The following is a 25,019-nucleotide window of genomic DNA, read 5'->3' on the forward strand; positions in this document are numbered from 1 at the left end:
ACCAAGAATATCCCGTGTAGGCTGCCGTGCGCCTGGGCGAGCCGAGGCCTTTAGCACGTAGTGCAAGGAAGTGCAACTATGCCGTCAGCTCCGACACAGGCTTTCTGCCCATGTGAAAGGGTAAAGAACAGCCAGAAGGTGGTGAAGAGGGAGGAACAGTTGAAGCTAATGTGGTTGCCAAACTATCACACCAAAAAAATGTAAGTCATCTGTAACCAAAGAAAAGTAAACCCACCCTTGGGAGGATGCAGGAGTGTCCTACAGTATTACAATAGAGCTTTTAAACATTTGGTTCCTGTAAGCTGCTCATCCTTTTAAGGAAAAAGGTGTGCCCTGGATAAACACATTTCTTTACAAAATAAATAATTTTATGAGAGGGTCCTGTGTTTTTGTAAAATTAGTTTAATGGAACAATGCAAGGCACAGTATCACTGCTTCAGCTTTGCTCTCTGTCTCTCTGAGCCTTCTCGCCTCTTGTTCCTGTTCTTGTTTTTCACATTGTGTGTGTCGTAGTATCGTACACCGACCTTCCGCAGGCGCTGCTCTCGCTCCAGTCTTCTCCTCTGCGAGGACAGCAAGAGAAAGGTGAAAAACCCCACTGCAACCTGACTCTGAAACAAACCCACCCCCGCAAGGCTGCTCATTTCTTGGTTCGAGATGAAAACCATCGTCCCAACTTTCTCTAAGGCGTTGAGACTTTTCCCACCGCTGTGGCCCACTTCACAGGACAGAGGTGGCCTCTGTGGAAGCCATGGCCATGCTGTCAGGCAGCAGCTCTCGAGGAGGTCTGCCTGGCTCGAGGGATGAGCACATTCACTTGGAGATCACAGATTCAAGGCTGGTGCAGACTTGAAATCCTGGTAATTGGTTCTCTCTGTCCGGTGTGCACATCACTAAAACACCACCATTAGCACCCTAACTGGCAGCCTAGTCTCACAACTTTCCCTCGTCTCTTCTTCAGCCACTTCTGAAGCAAGCTTTTTATTCTTTTTTTTTTTTTTTTTAAATAGACTGGGGATCTGAAGAGCATGTCAGACACTTACCTCCTTTGACGTGAGTTTCGGCTGAGATGCTGCAGCTTGACCTTCATCACTGTCATAGTCTATTCTCCTTTTCTTTCCTCGTTTTGTGGACCCTTGAGATGAAGAATACGCCTCAGAATTATTTACAAATGGCAGCTTCCAACAGTTACACGAGGTGAAAAATTCTCCTCCAAAAGGAGCACCACCCCTTCATGTAGCTGAAATCGGTAATATTAAAAGCAGCTAAGCCCCAGGAACATAAACCACACAGATCTGTTTGTTTCATGCCCTACAAGCAACTGACTACACAGATTAAAAAGCTCGCTAAATGTTGGCTAGCGAGTCTATCAACTGATTGGTCTCTAGAAGTCAGGGGCCCCATGCTAGGACTGGTGAAGAAATCTCAGAGACAGCCAAGCCAGCAAGTGAAGGGGGAACACTCCCTGCAAAGCCATGAATTTGTGAAAAGACAGGCAGACTCCCTGCATGCTCATTTCCTCCTCAATACTCAGAGAGGACAACTTTCAAAACTGCTCGCACGTGCCCATATAAGATACCCGCAAAGTTGCTACAGTATTTTATAACCTGCGCAGAAAGGATACGAGCAGGTTATAAACTATGAGTACATACATACACACACACACACACACACACAAGTGCTCACATACGTAAAAACCACTAGCCACGCAAGTTTGGATTTATCCAGCTAAGTAGCGGCTTGCAGCCAGATAGCACTACTTAGATGTACAAGTAGTGCTTTTCAGACTTATCTGGCTATGTAGGCCTCCTTCTACATAGCTGGATAAATCGGAAGTTTCCTAGTATGTAGCCAGATGGACTAAAGACCAATGGGTTATGCTCCCCTGCCAGCAGATGGAGGCGGAATCAGATTTTAAAGCTGACATCACCCTACATATACCCCTGCAGTGACCTCAGCCCTTCAGTATTCTCTTCAAAAGCCACTGTGGACATACTAATGAAAAAACTTGATTAAAAATATGATTAAACACATAACCGTAACTGTACTCAACCAATCATAATCACTGAACTCCAGTAAGAATATAGATGCCCTGATCTAGGGACTGGATGGTGGCTTACCCGTGGACCTATCCGAGGCCTACCTACATATTCCAATCCATCAAGAAAACCAACGCTTCCTACGCTCTGCAAGACTGGGTCGCCATTATCAGTTCCGGGCACTGGCCTTTGGCCTAGCCACCGCCCCCAGAACGTTTTCCAAAATTATGGTGGTCATGGCAGCAGTGTTGAGAAGAGAAGAAATACTGGTACAGCTGTACTTGGACAACTGGCTGATCTGGGCCAGGTCTGTGGAAGAGAGCCTCCGGGTGACCAAAAGGGTGACCTCCTTGCTTCAGGAGCTCGGTTGGGTAGTAACCTAGACAAGAGCAGTCTCAAGCCTTTCCAGTTCTTGGAGTATCTGGGAGTCCTGTTCGACACCAGGCAGGGCAAGGTCTTCCTCCCAACCACACAGATACAGAAATTAATGTACCAGGTGCATCAGTTGATGACAATGGTATGCCCGACTGTATGGAGCTATCTTCAACTTCTCGGTTTGATGGCAGCAACTTTGGAAGTAGTGCCATGGGCAAAAGCACATAGGCGCCTACTTCAACACTTTCTGTTGTCATGTTGGAACACGCAGTCTCAAGACTATTTGATTCGGCTCCACTTACCAATGGGAGTCTGTTCTCACCTCCAGTGGTGGTTGCAGGAGGCTCATCTGAATAGGGGTGTGTCCATGTTCTCCCTGAACTGGCTGATTCTCACAACAGATGCGAGTCTCCGGGGCTGGGAGCTCACTGTCAGGAACTCATGGCCCAGGGTCGCTGGATGGAAGAAGAGGCCCTCTGGAACATCAATCGCCTGGAAGCCCGGGCAGTAAGGCTGGCATGCTTACAATTCAGCCACAGACTTCAGGGTCAAGTGGTCCGCATAATGTCGGAGAACGCAACGACAGTAGCCTACATCAACCTCCAGGGAGGAACCAAGAGCCAGCAAGTGTCGCAGGAGATAGACCGCCTTATGGAGTGGGCGGAAATGTATCTTACAACGCGAAGGTTCCCCAATTCTTCAGTTGCAGAAGAGATCCGTGGGCCCTCGGAATTGAAGCCCTCGTTCAGCTCTGGCTGGAAGAAGAGTTACTGTAGCGTCTTCTCTCCGTGGCCCCTGCTGGGCAGGGTCATTCGCGGAATCGACCACCACAGAGGTGTAAGTCCTACTAGTAGCTCCAGATTGGTCCAGGCATCCGTGGTATGCGGACATGTGGAGACTCCTAGTGGAGCATCCCCTGTGCCTCCCACCATACAGGGAACTGCTGCAGAAGGGACTGGACCTTCACAAGGATCAGAGTTGATTCTGTCTTACAGTCTGGCCATTGAGAGCGCACACTTGATGAAGCAAGGATATTTTGTGATGGTAATCGTTACCTTACTTCACGCCTGGAAGTTCTCTACGTTCCTAGGGTATGTGCGGGTCTGGAGAATATTTGAGGACTGGTAAGAAGAACGCGGTGTCTTCCCTCAAAGCAGTCACTAATTCTTGAATTTTTGCAGGATGGTTTGAATAAAGGTTTGGCCCTTAACTCCTTGAAGATGCAAGTAGCGGCTCTCTCCTGTTTTATGGGTGAGGTGAGTGGAGCCTCCCTGTTGGCTGACCGGATGAGATCCATTTTCTGAAGGGAGTGAAACACCTTTGGCCTCCCCTATGGTTGCTGGCTCCCTTTGGAATCTTAATCTAATATTGGAATTCTTGGCAGGTTCCACTTTTCAGCCGCTGTGCAGTCTTTCCTTGCGTTTATTAACCTTGAACACAGTGTGCTTGGGGGCTATATGCTCTGCAAGCTCTCTGAATTGCAGGCATTGTGTCGGGAACCATTCCTCTGGATGACTCCAGGAGCGTTTCAGCTCCATACCATTCCATCCTTCTTGCTCAAGGCAGTCTCAAGAGTTTCATTTAAATCAGTCCATTTCATTGCCATCCTTAGATAAACTCAAGGACACGGATGAATATAACCTCCTCCATCAATGGGATATCAAGAGTTTTTTATTGCAGTACCTGGAAGTCTCAGAACCGGTCCAAAAGACGGATCACCTGTTTGCCCTTCACGGCAGAAGGAAACAGGGCGAACCAGCCTCGCGGGCTACCACAGCTCGCTGGATTAAGGAGGTTATCACGAGAGCTTATGTGGAGGCAGGAAAGCCATTACCTTCCCAGGTTAAAGCTCATTCCACCAGGGCTCAGGCAGCCTCATGGGCAAAAGTTAGACCACTGTCTCCTGCCGATATCTGCTGAGCAGCGACATGGCCCTCTTTGCTTACCTCTCCTGGACGTTCAGGTCTGAGAGGATGCAGCCTTTGCAAAGGCATCGTTAACCGGACCGCAGGCAGCCTCACGCCCTTTTGGGAGTAGCTTTTGTACTTCCCATTGGTACTGAGTCCATCTGGCTACACCCTAAGAAATGGAGAAATTACTTACCAGATAATTTGGTTTTTCTTAGTGTAGACAGATGGACTCAGCATCCCACCCTCAGCTGCCCAAGAACGGTGCCAAGGAGTCGCCTTGTAGCTGATATTGAATCCAAGACATTACTGGTAAGCCTTCATCCAGTCCCTAGATCAGGGTATATTCTTACTGGGGGTCAATATTTATGATTGGTTGAATACAGTTGTAATTATCTGTTTGTTAATCATATTTTTAATCTTATTTTAATCAAGTTTTTTCGCTAGTAAATCTAGTGGCTTTTGAAGAGAATACTGAAGGGCTGAGCTCACTGCAGGGGTGTATCTAGGGTGATGTCAGCTTTGAAACCCGACCGTCTCTCTGCATCAACAGCAGGGGGTGGCAGGAAATTTGAATCAAACAGTTACCAACAAGGGCCCTGAACTTGGTGGTTGGTGAAAGATAAGTATGGGAAAATAAGAGTGGGAGCTTGCAAGGCAGACTGGATGGGCCGTTTGGTCTTTTTCTGCCATCATTTCTATGTTTCTATGACTCCCTCTGCTGGCAGGGCAGCATAAACCCATTGGTCCCGAGTCCATCTGTCTACAATAAGGAAAACAAAATCATCAGGTAAGCAATTTCTCCAATAGCTGGAAAAGTGCTGCAACTTATGTGAATGAGTTGCAATTTGTCAGTCTAAGCAGCGGGAAGGCACTAAGCTGAATAATTTGGAAATTAGCTGGATAAATGTGTGCGAATCATACATCCACATTTTTACTTTCGGTTTTAAAAGGTTACGCATGAGGATTTTAATCATGTTAATTTGACACCTTTACCCTACTCCCGTAAATTGGGTTTTACAGACATAAATCAGGGGATTTTATAACATGCGCGCAGCAATGAAATGACCAGTTTTATCAATTAATTAGTCTACCAGTTCTTCCAGTCCATCTTCAGCTCATGAAGCCCCAGGGATTGTTTCCGATCACTTTCATCAGATATTGAGCAGGAGTAAATATACGTATACGCGTCACTTTGGCAGATTTTGAAAATAGCAAGGAATCACCTACTAGGCGCCATTTTATTCGTGCAATGTTTGAAAATTCACCCCTTTTCACCATACCTTGGCCTTGCCATGATTCTTGTCCTTTTAACTTTGGCTCAGGCTTTGTGGAAATCTTTTCGCTCAGTCCCTTTTCGATCCTACAACACAGACATAAAATAATATTTTTGCATTATGCCTGATAAATCAGTGAGACTATTAAAGCAGAACTTTCTTTCCTGTATGGTGGTAACAGGACGGATAAGAACCTAAGAATATAAGACGGGCCATGCTGGCTCAGAGCAACCACACACCGCACCTAGCATCCTCTCTCTAGCAGTGGCCAGTCCCCAAATTCAGATCCATCCGTTCCTTGCTGCTCACTCCCAGGGTTAAGCAGTGGCTTTCGCCAAGTCCAGCTGACATCTCCTCCCAGCTATGCCAGAGACCTTGACTGCATCATCCAGCAACAAATTCCACAGCACCACTGTCCATTGAGTCCCCAACCCGTTTTAAATTTGCCACCTGCTAGTTTCTCCTAGTCCTTGTGCTATCCGAAAGGGTAAATATCTGTTCCCTATTTACCCGTTCTAGCCCACTCATGACTTGGTACAGCTGAATCAGATCCCCCCCCCCCACGCTGTCTCTTCTCCAAGCTGAAGCACCCTACCCTGCTCAGCCTCTCCCATAAGGGAGTCATTCAATCCCAGGAATCATTAATGCCGGACGGACTTCTCAGCCCCTAACTGTGGTGCGTCAATACACAAGTTCCTTGGTGTTTTGTGTGCTGGAAACTTGCAGAGCTCATCTATTATTTTCCAAAACAAAAACATTACTTTAATACTAGCTGAGATGATGTGCAGACAGAAACACCTTAAGAGAAAAATATTATTTACTAAAAGCGTGTGTGAATACCTGATGGCAGAAAATCTCTTGGCTTTGGCTTTACTGAGGAATCTTTTATATTTTGCGATCTTATCGTCTAGAGCCCGATGTACAGCTTTGGTGCTTTGCTCTTTGCTTCTCTCATGCAGTACCTGCTTGGACTCATCAAATTCATTCTGCTCGTCGGCGTGACCATCAGCAGAATCGTCTTCCTCTTCTCCCAAGGAATCGCTCCCTAGGAGCTCAGTGTCCGACAACTCAATCGGCACCAGGTCTTCCCCCGAGAATTCGGGCACCACGTTAATCTTGCCAAAGTTTTGCCGGACTCGGGACAGGAGCTGCTTTATTTCCTCGCTCGCAGCCTGCGTGCCTTCTCGGGGCTCCGCTGGCTCCATGCTGGTGCTCCCAGATTCTAACGTCTCCTCTCCTGCCTCACTCTGGATCGGCACCGTGGCAATTTCCAGCAAGTCTGAGGACTGAAGTAAGCAGAGAGACCAGAATACGATAAAATCTCTGCCATGCCCCTGGCATTCCACTCATACCAGCAAGTCAGTAACCAACATACGCTTCAGAAACATCTTTATCTTCTTTTAAAAAGATCTCTCGCTGGAAGAAGTAAGCTGGTAGCTTGCTTTCTGTTTTTCTACAGTGAAATGTGTAGGTCGGACATCGCCAGATGCTTCCTCAATATGCAAGCACCTTTAATTGCAGGATGGCGGTACATGCAAGTTGTAACTAGCACCTGAAACCATATCTTGGTTAAGAGATGTCTGAAATACACTCTCCTGCTTGCACCAGCTCTGTTATACTAATACTTTTCTTCTTCATTTCTTATTTAAAAAGTAAAATTTGAGACAAAATTACTTTGCATGCAGTTCAAAAGTGTAGCAGTTTAAAATTGTAGGACACATTCAAACAGCTTCAGGGCGCTCTGCTCAAACAGCCCCAGTCAAGGGCCAGGAGCCACCCTGTGGTTTTACCTGAGAAACTGGCTCCGCACTGGGTGGTTTCACAAAAAACGGGATCCGGCCCCTCTGCCAGTCGTTCAGTACCATTTTGGCTACGGTTTGTATGTCGGGCTCACCACCCTGAAAGACAACATACAGAGGCCCTGCAGGGTAATCAGAAGATAATTAAAGCCACCCTCTGACCTGGCATCCTCAGAGGGACACTAATTCCCATTATCCATCAGGAAGCTTTCCCCCAGTTCTTTTCTCTCCCCTGACAAAAGTTACTTTCTCAAAGCTCAACTCTTTGGGTCACCTAGGATTGGCTGCTTCTCAGCCAGGCCTTCCCAAAACTGTTTTGGTGACTCCCACAGCAACTTCAATGAATATGCATGAGATAAATCTGCATACACTGATGGAGAAATTACTTACCTGATAATTTCGTTTTCCTTAGTGAAGACAGATGGACTCAGGACCAATGGGTTTATGTTCCCCTGCCAGCAGACGGAGATGGAGTCAGATTTCAAAGCTGACATCACCCTACATCCACCCCTGCAATGAACTCAGCTCTTCAGTATTCTCTTCAAAGGTCACTGCGGACATACTAATCAAAACCCTTGATTAAAAACGGATAACCGTAACTGAACTCAACCAAACACTGAACCCCAGTAAGATTATAGACGCCCTGATCTATGGAAAAACTGTAACATGGTCCAATACAGTTCTAAACCAGGGGGAATGTCCCCATCTTCCAAGGAATCTGTATCCTCCCCTTCATCCATGCTGTCTGCGCCCCTGCCAGGGACACCCTTGGTGAGGCGAGGATTGCCTCGAGGTCTGCCGGCAGGACTGGAAGAGGGAGGGGCTCACCGGCTGTGGTTCCATCCAGACAGGGGCAAGTGAGGTAGCTGACTGCGCCTGTACGAAGGCCCTGAAAAAATTCCACCCAAGAGAAGGCGGCCGGATCCATGCCTAGCCCAGGAGGTACTGGGTTAGGTGCCACTGAATTTCCCTCTCCCATGGATGACCAGGGGAATTCAGGTCCGGGGTACTTCCAGTTAAGGCTGTGACTGTCTCATCCTCTGAATGGGAGGAGCCGGGCTTAGCAAAGTCCGGGGAGGCCATTCTCCCTGGGCTTCCTGAAAACGCTGACATAAGCAACAATCCAGGTCAGACTGTGCAGCCCGAACACGACAAGCAGCGCAGAGAGAAAGGCGCTTATGTTTCTTCGCTGCCGGAGCTATTGGCGACACTAACTGAATGTTCGGTCGGCTTGCGCCTTAAGAGGAATGACTTTTTGGATCTTGGCTTGGGTACAGGTTAATACTGAGGGACTGCAGGTGGCATTCTCGTTATGTAGTTGTGTCCCAAAGTTTTGTTCTCTGCCTCCATCTGATGGGAGGGATGAATAAACCCACTTGTCTGGACTGATCTGGGTACAGGAACCTAACACTCAGTCTCCATCTGCTGGCAGGGGAACATAACCCATTGGGGTCCTGAGTCCATCTGGCTACACGCTAGGAAAAGATCCAGTGAGGACAATTTTAAAAGGCATTTACATGGCTAAATTGGCCTGTCCAAAAATCATCTCTCTTACAGCAGCTAAGAAAGCACACTCGAGGTTCACAATGCATGGTCTTTTAGCCGCATTACAAAGGAGCAGTCCTGAAGGTGGAAAACAGCCCACAGACATTAAATTTTCAAATGCACACACACTACCTATCTGCACTAAAGAGCAGGTGGTTAACTGCATGGGAGGCTTTAAAGTGCACACCTCAACTGAGCTTTCAGAGGAAAGCAAAAGTGATTTAAAACTATCCAGGCTGTCTGAAAGTTGCCCTCACTTTGTGTAAATCTCTCTCATGCTCCTTAGTTATGGAGATCCTGAAACCCCCCAGAGGACAGGGTTAAGAAGCCCTGCATGAAGCATTAGCAAATAGATTTGTAAAAGACACAGGCTTAGTGGGTCTGCAACAGTTCACCTCGCAGACAAGCAGAAGGCCTGGGTTTGACGTGAAATCGATGGGAGCTGGGGGCACAGTACAGGTGTGCTCGCGGTCTCTAGGGTGGGAGAGAGAGAGAGAGAGAGAGAGGAAAACCACGAGGGAGGCAGTGTGAAGGATGCCAACGCCTCCCTGCTTTAGGACGAAGCGGAGCTGCTTACCTTTAGTAATTTGCCTGTGCGGAAAGCAAGCTTCTCCAGGAAATCCTCCGCGTGCTGCCAAGCCTCGATTCTGTAGGTTTTGCGGACGTATTCCGGCTTCGCTCTCTCCAGCACAGCAGGAATATGGTCTGCAGGACTCTGAATTTTCTCTACCTGAACCTAAAGAATATACAAGTCGCTCTTATCGTAAGCTTGAAAAAGGCAAGAGGCACTATGAAAACAAACAGTTTGGTGGAAAAATCTTCCCAGATAAAATCAGCATGCGCATCAGTGCTATCTGACCTGGTGCTATACTGAACGCGTGGGTTCCCTTTATTTATTAATGCGATAGGGTTTGTAATTGTGTCTGCAGTGAGCCACACCCTAGCTGGCTAGGACACTGTGGGGTGAAAGACAGGACGACAGTCGCATCCCAGAGGCCACTGCTTCACTAGCAAAGACCTGGGGACATGCAACAGAATAAGGAAGTGTGTCTGGCATGTTACTCTCTAAGACTCTACAGCACATAACAGATTCATTTCTAAGGCAATGTTTAAAAGGAATTTGAACTAAACTGGGCTCGGCTTCCATGTCTCAGTGGCAGGCTAAAAAGCAACTAGGGCCTGCTAGGCTCCGCTGTTCCAGCGAGACACCGTGCACCCTGCCTCACGACTGCAGAAAGCTTCAAATGTGTCCAAGGGTTTTAGTAATCCTGAGGACAACGCAACCACCACTTCAGAAGCCAGGGGGGGGGGGGGGGGGTGAGCGTCCTCTTCACCACCCACATGCGCAGACATGGGAGCTCTCCCACTGCTGCCAGACACACAGCCACTGTGAAATGCCAACAATGAGAACAGCAGGACAACAGCCAGGCCTTCGCGTATCCTTCTCTCGCATCGGATGTCCAGTTTCCACGCTACAGATATTTGGGATCAGATGTGCTTAGAATTGTAATAATAACGTGCTTGCGAATGAATCTAAATTCCTGGCTGTGACAATTACCCCGGGCACAGACAATTACCCCGGGCAGAGTCACCTAGCTTTGCAATGTGGCTACACTTAGGTACTTTGCAAGCAGGTGTAGCAAGTTACATGTGGTACAAACTGCCAGCTGTAAATTAGATTCCAGCTCTAGAACGATTCACAGGGCATTGTGTAAAAGCGGTGCCATTCTCCTTGGTAAAAGGCGGAATCTCACAGCTCTATAAAGAGCCAATTATGTGCAGCACTTGCTCCCCTGGACCCCAGCCGCTGAAACAGAAAGGCCAAACTCCATGGCGACTCTGAATCCCCACCCCTTTAGCCAATTTTCAGAGACATCACCTGTGGCTCAAGGTAGCGGTGTACTTTTTAATTATGCAGCTTTTTAACATTTGCCCCTCAATGCTGAATTTATACTTTTGATGCATCAGAGCGCCAGGACTGCAGATGGCACTAAAGTACCCCAGGTTCCTTGGCCTGGCAACAGCAGGCGGAGCCAAAGAGATGCAATGTTTCCAAAACCTAACAGCATTTAAGTCTCCACAGCCCGGAAATAAAGAGAGGACATCCAAATGCTTTAAAAGCCTTTGAAGCTTATACATTTGCTCCAAGAGAACAAAGAGAGGCGAGGAGCTCCCGTTTCACTTAAAATACCAAACGGGCACGTTCAGAAAACGCTTCCTCTCACCAGGCCCTGGCTGTCACAGACACAAGCCTTGCTCCGCTGCCCTGCTCAGCGTCAATCCGTGCACGCCTGCTCTAGGCCCAGTGCCAAATCTCGGTTTGGCTTTCGGATGACGGGTGGGGGGAGGGGGAAGGCAGAGATATTATACACACATCCGATATGTAAACTAACTTTTCAGCGTGTTGCTGAAACACTTACCACTCCCTTTAAGACGATGTCTGTCTCCGTGTCACCCGACGGGTAAACCACACCAGGACAGTCGATAAGGTAAATGCGACGCATCAGGGTGATATACTGCCACACCTGCCAAGAGCTCAAGGTTTATTTGGAACACCTGAAAAGACTTTTTATGCCACTAAACAACTCCTAAACCGCAGCACTTCCAATTCATTCACTCTGTCCCCCTCCCAGGTCACTCTGCTTAAGTATAGTAGCCAAGGCTCGCTCCCACCCCTGTCTCCCTCAATGAACCACTGTATACATTAATGTGCTAAGCAGTACTCCTATACAGTTACTGCAAATCTCCTAATATGCTGCACGTATGGTATTAAAGCAGACCCCTGCCATCCATCAGGAATTGTGGTGTCTGCGTATTTTTAACAGTAAGAGCAGCTGTTCACATTTCTCTCTGTTTCAAGGTCAAGCTACTGGCAACTCGCAAGGGGGAAGCCAGGATGGTGGGGGGGTGCGATCCTTCAGTCTGAAGACTCCCAAAATGCTGACAGATCATTGAAATCTATATCAGTCGTTTCCATGTGCTTATATGTATGTGATGCTTCCTGAGAAACGCTGTAGGAAAATTGGTTCTTACCACAGATCAGTCCAGGCAAGTGGGTTTTGCATCCCTGCCAGCAGATGGAGACAGAACCACTTTTCAGGCACTGCTACATAACCGAGAGCACCACCTGCAGTCCCTCGGTATTGACCTGTACTCAAGCCAAATTACCCTAACCAGGGAGAACAGAGAACTTATGTTACCCTAACCCAGAGCCTCCCTCATCAAAGGAACCAAAAATCCATTGTAACTCCACCGGTTCTGAATATATACACACACAGAAATTACAGACAGAGTCCATAAAGGTCTTTTGAGAACAGGGGGACAGGTCTCTGGACTGATCTATGATATTACAGGAAAAAAAAATTAACAGATAAGAACCAATTTTCCTTTCCTGTTCATACCCAGATCAGCCCAGACAAGTGGGATGTACCCAAGCTCCCCTACATTGGGCGGACACCCGAAAGACCTGCTCGCAACAAACTCCTGCCAAACGTAGACTCATCCGGCGCCCTGACATCCAGTCAATAATGCCAGGTGAAAGTGTGAAGGGAAGACCATGTTGCTGCCCTACAGATTTCCTGAGAAGAGACCAACTGACATTCCATCCAGAAGGCTGCCTACGCCCTAGTAGAACGTGCCCACAACCCCTCTGGAACCTTCCGGCCCTTACAAAGACAGGCCTAGAAAATGGCCTCCTTTAACCACCTAACAATCGTAGCTTTGGATGCTTTGTTTCCTTTCTTTGTCCTACCAAATAAGACAGATGATCCGCACGCTGAAAGCTGTTAGTGACTTTCAGATAGCGTAACAGGATCAGTCTCACTTCCAACAAGTGAAGCTCCCTAGACTGATGTCTCCAAAGCCCAGTTCGGAAAGGTCGGAAGCTCCACCGTCTGGTTAAGGTGGAAAGAGGAAACTACCTTCAGCAAAAATGAGGGCACCGAATGCAACGAAACCCCATCCTCCTTTATCCACAGGAAAGGCTCCCTATAGAACAAACCCTGCAGCTCCGATATCTGCCTGGTCAAACAACTCGCCACCAGGAAGACAGTTTTCAAGGTAAGATCCTTCAGAGTCGTTCTCTGCATCGGCTCAAAGGGTTCTTCACAGAGCAGAACCAAATTCAAGCTCCACACCAGACACAACCTGCACTCTGGAGGTCTCAAATGTTTAGCCCCCTTTAGAAACCGCACCACATCTGGGTGAGATGCCAAGGCTCTCCTGTGCAGCTTATTCCCAAGACAACCCAAAGCTACCACTTGAACGTGAAACGAATTATAGGCCAGCCCCTTAGCCAAGCCCTGTTGTAAAAATGCCAAGATGTGTGGAATATCCACTCGCAAAGAATCCAACCTTGTACTCAAAACGCTCTCCACACCCGGATATATAAGCCATGGTCATGGACGGTCTTCTAGCCTGAAGCAAAGTGGTGATAACAGATTCGGAGTATCCCTTCAACCGCAAACGTTGCTTCTCAAAAGCCAAGCTGCAAGTCAAAAGTGATCCTCTCAATCCGAGAAGACCGGTCCTTGTCGCAGCAAATCTGGCAGATGAGCCAATCATACAGCCCCGTCTACCTTGAGCCAAACCAGGTCCGCGAACCACGGGCAATATGGCCGCTCCGGTGCTACCAGTGCTATGCTGCCTGGATGTCTCTATGCGCCACAATGAAGTCAGATTGGTCCACTCTTCTGTGGAAGCAGTGGGGCGGGGGGGGAAGATTGCACCCTACCAGGGGCCATGGAGTAAAGATGTACAGCGGATCCCCGTTGCCAGGGAAGAACCAGAGTATCCAAGCCCTTGGCCCTAACCTCTCTCTTGCGACTGAAAAAGTGAGGCACTTTGGCATTTTTCTGAGTCGCTATTAGATCATCAGGGCAGGACCCACCTGGCATGAATCAAGTTGAAGGCCACCATCAACAACTCCCATTCCCCTGGATCCAGCTATTGTCTGTTGAAATAATCTGCCTGCATATTGTCCACTCTGGCTATATGGGAAGCCACTATCCCCTCCAGATACTGTTCTGCCCAAACAAAGAGTTCCTGGACCTCGAGAGCTACGCCGTGGCTCTTCATCCTGCCCTAACGATTGATATAGGCAACCGTTGTAGCATTGTCTGAGAACACTCTCACCCTCAAACCTGCGGGAAAAAAACCCCAGCAATGCTCTGCGCACAGCTCTCGTTTCTAGACTATTGATAAACCACGTTGCTTCCACTTACAACTACAGACCTTGGGCAGACCACCCCTCAACCACTAAGACTGGCATCTGTGATCATCACCACCCAGTCTGGAGTCTCCAGATTCACCCCTTTCTCCAAACTCAGCATGAAAACCACCAGGAAAACTGGATCTGGAGTCCCCCGAAGCAGTAACGGCTGCTGAAAGTCCTCCAAAAACGGTTCTCACCAGGACAGTATAGCTCTCTGGAGAGGATGCATGTGGGCAAAGGTCCATAAATCACTTCCAGAGTAGACGCAATTGAATCCAGTACCTGTAAATAATCTCAGACTCTGGGCACCAGAAGACGTAGCAAATGAAGTATCTGCACCTGCAACTTCGCTACTCTCCCCTGGGTCAGAAACACCTTGCCAACCCAGGTGTCAATCAGTGCTCCCAGATATTCTAGAGACTGGGTTGGTGCCAGCTGACTGACAAATTTATCACCCAGCCAAGCACGCGCAACACTTCCATGACCAGTGCACTGCCAATCATCCAGTGCACTGGGTGATTGGCCAATCATCCAGGTACGGATGAACTAGAATCCCCTCTCTTCTCAGGGCTGCCATCATAACTACCATCATTTTCGTGAATGTCCACCATGCAGTCGCTTGCCTGAAAGGGAGCGTCCAAAACTGGAAATGCTGCCCTAAAACCATGAACCATAGAAACATCTGGTGCTGCAACCTTATGGGTATATGCAGATATGCCTCTGTCAGGTCTAATGATGCCAGAAACTCTCCTTTCCGCATCTCTGCTATTACCGCCCGCAACGTTTCCATCCAGAAGCACAGCATCCACAGTGCTGTGTTGACCTTCTGAAGATCCAGAATAGGCTTGAACATGCCTTCCTTTTTGGGCACCATGAAATAAATGGAGTACCTGCCCTTTCCTCGCTCCTCCGGAGGCACTGGCACAATCGCCTCTAGCTTTTGCAGACGGAGCAATGTCTCCTGGATCACCTCCCGCTTGCTTCGGAATATGCAGTGGGACACCAGAAAAGCCTCTCAGCGAACAAGAAAATTCCAAGGCGTAATTGTCTCTTACCACCTGTAGAACCCACTAGTCTGATGTGATCTTGGTCCACTCCTTGAAGAAAAAGGGTCAATCTCCCCCCACTGTTCCACAGAAGAGTGGACCAGCCTGACTTCATTGTGAAGTCTTACTGGCTCTGGCCCCCTGACCAGAACCCTCCCTGGGAGTCCTGCTGGCACTGTGAAAGGACTGCTGCCATTCAAAGATTTGTTTCTGCCCTGAGGCTGGCGCCCGCTTTCCAGACCAAAAACGCCTCAAGTCTCAGAAGCGAGAATGCGTTGGAAAAGCCTTTGTGACTGCTTTCTTGTCCTCTGGAAGCTTATTCACCTTAGACTCCCCTAACTGCTTCATCAGCTGTTCCAAATTCTCTCCAAACAGCAGTTTTCCCTTAAAAGGAAGGCTACACAATTATGATTTGGACCCAAACATCTGCCGCCCAATGCGCAACCAAAGGAGCCTGTGAGCTGCCACTGCCGAAACCATGTTCCTGGCCGAAGTGCGCACCAAGTCATGAAGTGCATCTACCACATAGGCCACCCTGGCCTCCAATCGGGTCGCCTGCCTGGGATTGTCCACTACAGCATGCGCCGCCTCCTGTGCCTTCTGCACCCAATGCTAGCAGGCCCTTTGCATCAGGCTCCCACAAATGCCCACCTGGAGACTCAACGCTGAAACCTCAAACATACTTTTTAACTGGATCCCCAGCTTTCAGTCCTGAACATCCTTCAGTGCAGCGAACCAACTATGGGGATGATAGTCTTAGTGACTGCCGACACCGCCACAATTACCTTAGGTAGTCTCAAAAGCTCCAAGGTCTCCTCTGTCAGCGGGTACAATTTTGACATTGCCCTGCTGACTTTCAAGCCAACCTCCGGGGAATCCCACTCCCAGGTCACTAACTTCCTTATCTTCTTGGGCAACGGAAAAGCCTTCGGTGGCCCCCGAATGGTGAATAAATGGAAAATGTCATAATGCCTCTGTATCGCTCCATGATGAGACCGCACCTTGAATACTGTGTACAATTCTGGTTGCCGCATCTCAAAAAAGATATAATTGCGATGGAGAAGGTACAGAGAAGGGCGACCAACATGATAAAGGGGATGGAACAGCTCCCCTATGAGGAAAGACTGAAGAGGTTAGGACTTTTCAGCTTGGAGAAGAGACAGCTGAGGGGGGGGATATGATAGAGGTGTTTAAAATCATGAGAGGTGTAGAACGGGTAGATGTGAATCGTTATTTACTCTTTCGGATAATAGAAAGACTAGGGGGCACTCCATGAAGTTAGCATGGGGAACATTTAAAACTAATCGGAGAAAGTTCTTTTTCACTCAACGCACAATTAAACTCTGGAATTTGTTGCCAGAGGATGTGGTTAGTGCAGTTAGTGTAGCTGTGTTTAAAAAAGGATTGGATAAGTTCTTGGAGGAGATGTCCATTACCTGCTATTAATTGAGTTGACTTAGAAAATAGCCACTGCTATTACTAGCAAAGGTAACATGGAATAGACTTAGTTTTTGGGTACTTGCCAGGTTCTTATGGCCTGGATTGGCCACTGTTGGAAACAGGATGCTGGGATTGATGGACCCTTGGTCTGACCCAGTATGGCATGTTCTTATGTTCTTATATCCAGGACTGGATCCATGCCCTCATTGTCTGAGTCTTCCTGAATAACCTTAATCCCCAGCTCCTCCAGAAATGAGAGGTCACAACTCTTCCTTCCGGAACAAGTGGACAACCCTCAGAACATCCCCCCTCTGAAATCAGAGCTTCATCTGGATCAGTCACATCCTTATCACAGCCCATGGGCCGGCATCCGAATCACTATCCATGGGATTATCCCTGGGACCATATGCAGGGACATCCCCCGCATCTAGTGGATCATCCAAGTCCTCTCAAGTTTAGTGATCACCGTCCTCATCTCCTGAGGTGCCCTCCAGACTCTGGCATAGCAAGAAACTCCTGGACCCCTCTTTCGGAGCTCCTCTAGGCCTCTGTGGGGTACACTGCGACCTTCCACTTCCTCCCTGCCCCCTTCCTTGCCAAATAGGCCTTATGAAGGAGCAGAACGAAATCTGTGAAAAATTCCTCCATGTCAGAAGGTTCGTCGAATGGCACGTCCCTCTCAGGCTCTCCTCCACCAGCAAATTCCCCAGAATTATTCAGGCTCACGGGAGACGGAGGAAGGGGAGGGGAATCCCTGTGTATTGCCGCAGTTCTTTGCCTTCTGCCATGTGTCTCCTTAGAAACTGGGGAGCTTGCAGCCCCCCAGGAGCCTCTGGCACTGGGCCTGCCGACCGCATGACTCTGCTCGAGCCTTCTGCCTCACCAGAGGATCCCTCTCCCCCCCTCCCCCCGACGCACAAGCTGTGCAGAGCGCTGCCGAATTGAGGTGCCCCCGACACAATCCGCAGGCCTTACAAACTGTCCCGTGCCACGATGTCGGCACCATGGCCTCGACCACTTGGCGCAGTCCCGCAGCAGACGCACTGCACAGCCTGATGCAATCAGCCAGAGTCCCTGCCACTGAAAGCCCAGGACCTCAGACTTTACAAGGGACTCTGCGATTCTTCTCCCTCTTGCAAGCCATGACTCGTGGACACCGCCCCGACCTGCTCCCCCCCTTTTTTTTTTTTTTTTTTTTAAAGGAGCAGCAACCTTAAAAAGTATCCCCAGAAAAAGAAGAGCATACTTCCCTGATCTTGCCATTGTAGGTCTCAAAGGGAACAAGGGAGCCAGGACCCCTGGCCTTTCGGATCCTCTGGATGACACCAGCTGAGACAGCCAGGATCACCAACATCCCTGCTTGCCCGGCTCCACCTGAGGGATGGCTCAGGAAGATGCCTAACACCTCAGGGAGCTCTTCAATCTTTTTTCCCACTCTCTCTCCGAGTGCAGGTTTGCACCTCTACCATCTGCTGGAGACAGAGAAACACTGAGGGACTGCAGGTGGCAAACTCAGTTATGTAGCAGTGCCTGAAAGGTTTTATTCTCTGCCTCCATCTGCTGTTAGGGATACATTAACCCACTTGTCTGGACTGATCTGGGTATGAGCAGAATATAATGGAAGAGATTTTATCATCGCTGGGAACCTGGATGCACAAAACTTGTAAGTAAAGATCATGCAAATACAAATTGTCAACAACAAAAAAAATTCTACCCCAGCGGTACTTCACATCCATCATACAAAGCCAAGGTCAGAAGTGATTCATGTCTCCAAGAGTCACATTCTGTTTCCTTTTCTTGAATCTTAAAACACGATTAGCTCCATTTGACTCAACGTGGTTTCAAAATGCTGCAGAGTAAAAAGAGAGCCATAACTAAGGCTCTCTGTACAGTGTCACATGCACCTCCCGGGCAGCAGCTGAAGCACTGCCACGTTATCCCGCTCTTGAATATCTTGGATGATTGTCAAAGTCCCAGGGGCGCGTACATAAAAGGAAGCCAAGTGTCTATCCCCTAACAGGCCCAACACAGAGGTATTTTTATCTGGCTAACCCCCGAATGGGATACTTCCTCCAACATGAAAACACCCACATCTATCCACGTTCCCTCCAGACCCAGAACTGGGTACTGTATGTAAAGCAGGAGCCCTTCCTGCAGACATTACCTTCGTTTCACCTGCGATGGGAGCCACGTTGCAGACCTTCTTGGATCGCAGTGTGTTTATCACAGAGCTTTTCCCAACATTTGGATAGCCAATGAAGCCTACACTGATCTGCTTTTTGTCGGTGTGCAACTGCAGATGAGAGAAGACAAACGAGGATCCATTTTACACTCTCCAAAATGCATGACTTTAATCAGGAGAATTTGCTCAGCTGATTTTACAGTATTTTCCCAAGGGGGCAGAGAAGAGAACAGGAAACAGCGCATTTACCTTCCCAAACTGCCGCAGGAGCTGTATAAAAGCACCTTTCCCAAAGGGATTGGTGAGGCTGGCATGGAAAGCAAGTGTCGGATAATCCGGGGACAAGGCAGCAACCCAGTGTTTCTAGAAAGAAACAAAACCAGTGACCAGTTAAATAAATCAATGCAGAAGTGTTATTTATCCAGGCACAATACTTCCACTTATTATCTCCAAAATTCGTTACCAAGAAAGACCCCAGTGGACCAACGAGACAGCCCAGTGGCAGCACAGTCAGGCAGATGATCAGAGCTTGATTCCCAAACCAGGCCAGCAGGGGCTGGGAGGCCATTGCACACCAGCACAACCTACTGGTAAGATTCGGGAGTGCACGTGTACCTGGTTTAAAAAGGGGGCAGCTGTCTGTGGATCCCTGCCAAGGGATGTCGCTGTGATGACTGGGTTATAAATCAGGGGTTCGTCTCAGCAGCTGTGAATGAAAGACTGGGACGCCTCAGCTTTGCTCCTTTTCCCCCCACCCTGTCATATGTCACAGCGAACGGGGATGAGGCAGCTTCCAACCCAGGCTGAAAGCAGAAGCGCGCCAGAAAGCGAACCAGGCCCAGAAAGGAAAGAGACAAAAGGGCTCACTACTACTTTTCATTAAGCACAAAAGAGAGTGCTTAACATAGCTACATAACACCCCCATCTAACCTGAACTTCCAAAATAAATAGATAAATAGACAGACCACAGTGGTCCAAAAGCAACATTCCTAGGAATTTAAACTCTTCAAATATGACAATACATGTTTGGAATATTATGCTTTAATGCAAAAACAATACACCAAGAAGGCTTTCGTTACTAGCTAAACTCAATTAGCACAGGCTAATGTAAACCAGACTTCTTATGGGGATCGCACGGTTAAGACAAGTCCTCGGCCTGCACTACTTCAGGGGCCAGGGGCAGGGTAATTAATCTCCAGTGCCAGGGACTTCGCCGGCCACTGCCCCGGGTGTGATGGATCACGTGCTTTAAACATCCAATTCAATCTTTGGCCTCGCAGGGGCTCCCCTGCTAACGGACAGCAAGGTGTGGATTTAAAGCTCAAGCAATAATTAAAAGTAAAAATGTCAAAGGCGCCTACGGGGCAGCTGTGTTTGCATAATTTGCACAACAGCCAGGATTTTGCCCAAAATTTAATGTTTCCAGAAAAAAATATTAAAATTGTGTGAGCCACAATATTAGACAATCTTCCTGATTGCTACAGCAATGGACTGAAGCCAGGGTTCAAACCCCACTCCGCCCACATTGTTACTCTTTCTGATCTTGAGCAAGTCACTTTATCTCAGTTACCCACTTGGGTTGTAAGCTCACTGGGGCAAGGAATTATTCCAACTGGATGCTATTCTTCACTTTTTCTAATACTACTCTAAGTCACCTTGAGCATTATTTGGAAAGGCAAGGTAAAAATTCAAGAACTATAGAATTCTTATTAAATTGTGCGTGTAAATCGTGTTAACTTGCGCTCAAAAAGTTAAACAGGATTGTACTTACTGTGACCCAGGTAGGGACAAGGTCACATTTGTTCAGGACAAATACCAAATGCTTCCATGGCTTCTCCTTCTTAAGGTAGGCCTCTATGTGAGAGGAGCGGGTACCCACTGGATCTCTGGCATCAAGAACTTGGATTATGACATCCGAAGAATCGATCACCTGTGAAGTCAAGGCAAGGGTCATGTGATCAAGAACCTCTCAACCAAGCCAGCTCTAGAACCCAGCATAGGAAAACTGGGTCTTACCTGCTAATTGTGGTTCCTGTAGTACCACAGGTCAGTCCAGACTCCTGGGTTTTGCCTCCCCACCAGCAGATGGAGACAGGGAAATTTTACTGATACTGCTACTTAACCACATGTGCCACCTGCAGTTCTCCTCAGTATTAGTCTGTACCCAAGCCAAAAATCTATCCAAAACTTCAAAAAAAACTCTCTTCAACTAATTAACTTTATTTAAACAATCCTGTATTTCATATTATGTAAACAGACTGAGCACACAACTCTCCCTCTCTACCAAACGGGCGGGTTCTGGACTGATCTGTGGTACACAGGAACGAAAATTAGCAGGTAAGAACCAATTTTCCTTTCCCTGTACGTACCCAGATCAGTCCAGACGCCTGGGATGTACTCAGGGTAGGACCTGGAGAGTCCCGCTCGCAGAACAATTTCGCCAAAAGATGGGGCACTTGTGTCCCCCACATCCAGCCAAGAGTGCCTTGCAAAAGTATGTAGCAGCTTCCATGTCGCTTGTTTGCAAATCTCTGGCTGAGAAACTAGCTGAGCCTCTGCCCACGAGGCTGTCTGAGGATGCGTAGAATGAGCACGCAAGCCCTCAGGAACCGAACGACCCTTAGTAATGTAAGTGGATCCAATAGCTTCCTTAAGCCATCGTGCAATAGTAGTCTTAGATGCCTTCAAACCTCTTTTCAGCTCGCTCCACAGAACAAAGAGATAATCCAACCATCTGAAGTCATTAGTTATCTTGAGATCTCTCAACAACGCTCTCCTCACATCTAACAACTTGAGCTCCCTCGCATGAGGAGCGGAGGCGTCCACCTCAGGAAAAGCTGGACACTCCACTGTCTGATTTATTTGAAACGTAGTCATCACCTTAGGTAAAACAGGAGGTACTCTCCGCAACAACACCCCTGAGTCTGAAATCTGAAGGAATGGATCACGGCAAGATAAGGCATGCAACTCAGAAAAGGGTAGCTCTTCTAAGTGGTTCAAAAGGAGCCTCACACAACCCTCTAAGGACCAGATTAAGATTCCAAGATGGATAAACTTTCTGCACTGGCGGATGTAAACTCTTCATCCCCTGAAGGAACCGGACCACATCTGGATGAGCTGATAAAGTAGAGCCCTGCATTTTGCCCCAAAGACAACCCAGAACTGCCACCTGGACCTTAAGCGAGCTCAAAGACAACCCTTTGACCAAGCCTTCTTGCCGAAAAGACAAAATGTCAGACACTGAAGATTTGAGAGGCTGAACCACCTTAGTGCAACACCAGGACTCAAAAACGTTCCATACCTGCACATACGAAAGATTAGTAGACGTTCTCCTAGCTTGTAACAATGTAGAAATGACAGACTCGGGATAACCCTTATGTCTCAAACGCCACCTCTCAAAAGCCATGCCACTAGATAAAAGTGAACGGCCTGCCCTGAAAATATGGGTCCCTGACGAAGAAGGCGCGCTAGATGACTTAAGCGAATTGGGCTGTCTACTGCCAAGTTGATCAGATCCGCGAACCATGGGCAACGTTTTACACCAGTACCATCTGCTGGAGACAGATATACTGAGGCACACTAGGTTAAACAGCAGTGTCTAAAGCTTTTCTTCTCTGTCTCCATCTGCTGGCAGGGAGGCAAAACTCAGGAGTCTGGACTGATCTGTGGTATAACAGGAATACTAATTTAAATTCTTTGGCGTACATGGTAAGGAAAGATGACCTCATATATAATGAAACCTATTTAGAGGGACAGATTTACTAAAGGCTTTTCCCCATCTCCTATGGGAAAAATGCTCAGTACATTTAGTTCTTAGTGAGCCCTTTTCTGCGCCCCAGGAGAGTAGTAGGGATGTGCATTCCTTTCATCTGTTTTGGCGGTACACACATACCTCGCCGATTTTATAGTGCGCACAAAAATTGGGATAGACCGCCAGCATCTGCTGGAGACAGAGAAATACTGAGGGACCGCAGGTGGCACTTCGGGTTATGTTGCAGTATCAGTAAAACTTTCTCTGTCTCCATCTGCTGGAAGGGAGGCAAAACCAGGAGTCTGGACTGATCTAGGTACGTATAGAGAACGGATAGTATGTGCTTAACTCATAATTAAATATATAAGGATATCCATTTTTTTTTCTCATGTATTATAAAGTCCGCAAGGTACGTGGGTACCACCAAAACAGGTGAAGCGAATGCACATCCCTAAAGACTAATAATCTCCCCTCCGCTCAGATATCTCACAGATACACTACTCACAAGCTCAGAACACCCCTTCCCTCTCTGGCATGAGTTATCCTAATGGAGTACCAGTGTATATTACTCCTGAGGCAATCTGGATTCTCTTAAGGTTGCAATACCATTTAGGGAAACAACTAGAAAGATACCGTAAACAGAGCACAGCCTCTTCAGACAGACTGCACGGTTTCTTATGCATTTCTGTACAGCCCTGAATACGTCTGCTTGCACCATAGAAATGAGTAGACAAGCGCAACTCCATTAGCATGACCTGCTCAATGCAGCCACCGACTAGTACAGTTTTCACTGGAAAGACAAGCAGCAGCTTCTCATCTCTGGGGTCAAGTCCCCATAAGATCTGCCAATTGGCATTTTTGTGTGTGCTGGAGCTGCTGCATGCATAATCCACACTTGCTTGAGTGAAGCTGCACAAGGCCTGTGTGGTTTAACTCATATTATGCAAGACATCCAGACTTGGTAGAGGCAGTAAATTTACATGAGCAGCAGAAAAAGCAAAGCCCTGTTGCTTGTCTGGAAGATGCTCATGGTCTCTGGACATTCACTGTAATAATCAGGGTCAGCATTTTTCACACTGCACAGCAGAACTTCAGTGCCAAACCCTACAAAATGTATAATGCTTAGCAGCAGTCACACATGTGGCACCACAAGCACACCCTCTTTCCATGTCACAAGGGGGCAGACGTTTTCCTGATTCAAGCTCCATCTGGATAAGACACTGGAGATCCCATGAGAGTCTGTAGTTAATTCTGGAGGGGGTGTTAATGTTTTTATTAATTTACTCCTTAGCATTTTGCCTGCTTCCTAGCAATCCTGGAGCTGTTGCAAAACCTCCACCGTCCCCCTCCCCCACACACTCACTGGGGTCACAGGATCCAGATATAGCTAGATAAATCCATGCCTTGCATTAGCTGCCGAGTTAAATCCCCCGGACTAACCCTGCCCTGTGAATGCCCACAATTTGGGAAGCTAAAATAAAAAAAATCCTAGTGAAACTAGGTAGTTAGGGTTAGCTGCTCTGCTGGGGAAAAACCTTCAAAGGCTTTGATTAGCAGCTTGACGTTGGAGCTAGGCTGCGAGATGGCTTTGAAAATTCATCCCAGAGTGCACATAAAATCGTGAGAACGTTTAGGACCTGATTTACTAAAAGCCCTGACATGCCAAGCTACGAAATCCCTCGCAGCAATGAGCTGGCACCACCAGAAGTTTTTCTCCTGGTTTTGGCTGCTTTAAATATTCATGCAAAAAAAAAAAAAAAAAAAATGTATATATATATATATATATATATTCCTGCAAATGAGCTGCTCGGTGATTTTGCATGGAAATGTTCATGAGAAAAAACGATAGCTTTTTCCCCATCTGTGCCCGTAGATTTACTATTGTTAACTGCTGAGCTGATATGCATGATTTTTCATGCTCGAGTTTGCACACGTGTTGCAAAAGAAAAAAAAAAAAAAAAGCGTAAGCAAAGATGCCACTCAGTATGTGCTAAAATTTGTAAATGTGATGATGCACACTGTTTGGCATCTTTGTGGGTATCACCCTGTTTGCCAACTTATTTGCACTTTAGCTCATTGGCCTTAAAGACTCTTCTCCCATTCTGTGTCTAACTTAGTCCCCCAAAGATTTGGAAGCTCTTGACCAATGACATTTCACACTAAGCTATACTGCTCCCCTCCTCCCCCCGAATTCTCGTATGCTCTGCATCCTGGGTGAAAACAGACCTCTTCCAGGTCAACGTAAGCAGTTCAGACGGGGAAATAGTGTGTTTTATTCAATTAAGCTTAGCTCAGGCCGAGTTACAGTCGGGTACAGCAGGTATTCTCCCAGTCCCCCCGAGGGCCTGATTTACTCAATCTTTTTCCCCTATTCCGTATCTGTAAGAAAAAAAGCTTAGTAAATTAGACCCTAAGGCAATGGAGGGTAAAGTGATTTGCCCACGGT

General features: G+C 47.6%; 1 protein-coding gene across 1 annotated transcript in view; it reads right to left on the reverse strand.

The window, feature by feature from the left end:
• Positions 1-381: 381 nt before the first annotated feature.
• GNL2 (G protein nucleolar 2) overlaps positions 382-25,019 on the reverse strand; it is a 39,928-nt gene continuing 15,290 nt past the window's right edge. Inside the window, exons 7-16 of the mRNA XM_029571255.1 lie at positions 20,594-20,752; positions 19,072-19,185; positions 18,805-18,933; positions 11,363-11,467; positions 9,520-9,678; positions 7,389-7,496; positions 6,439-6,884; positions 5,605-5,684; positions 1,044-1,135; positions 382-563 (exon numbers count right to left, since the gene is read on the reverse strand). Of these exons, the coding sequence (XP_029427115.1) occupies positions 429-563; positions 1,044-1,135; positions 5,605-5,684; positions 6,439-6,884; positions 7,389-7,496; positions 9,520-9,678; positions 11,363-11,467; positions 18,805-18,933; positions 19,072-19,185; positions 20,594-20,752 (1,527 nt within the window). The 3' untranslated portion in view covers positions 382-428. The remainder of the gene's footprint in view (positions 564-1,043; positions 1,136-5,604; positions 5,685-6,438; positions 6,885-7,388; positions 7,497-9,519; positions 9,679-11,362; positions 11,468-18,804; positions 18,934-19,071; positions 19,186-20,593; positions 20,753-25,019) is intronic.

The sequence above is a fragment of the Rhinatrema bivittatum genome, chromosome 11 (assembly GCF_901001135.1).
Source record: "Rhinatrema bivittatum chromosome 11, aRhiBiv1.1, whole genome shotgun sequence".
NCBI lineage: Eukaryota > Metazoa > Chordata > Amphibia > Gymnophiona > Rhinatrematidae > Rhinatrema > Rhinatrema bivittatum.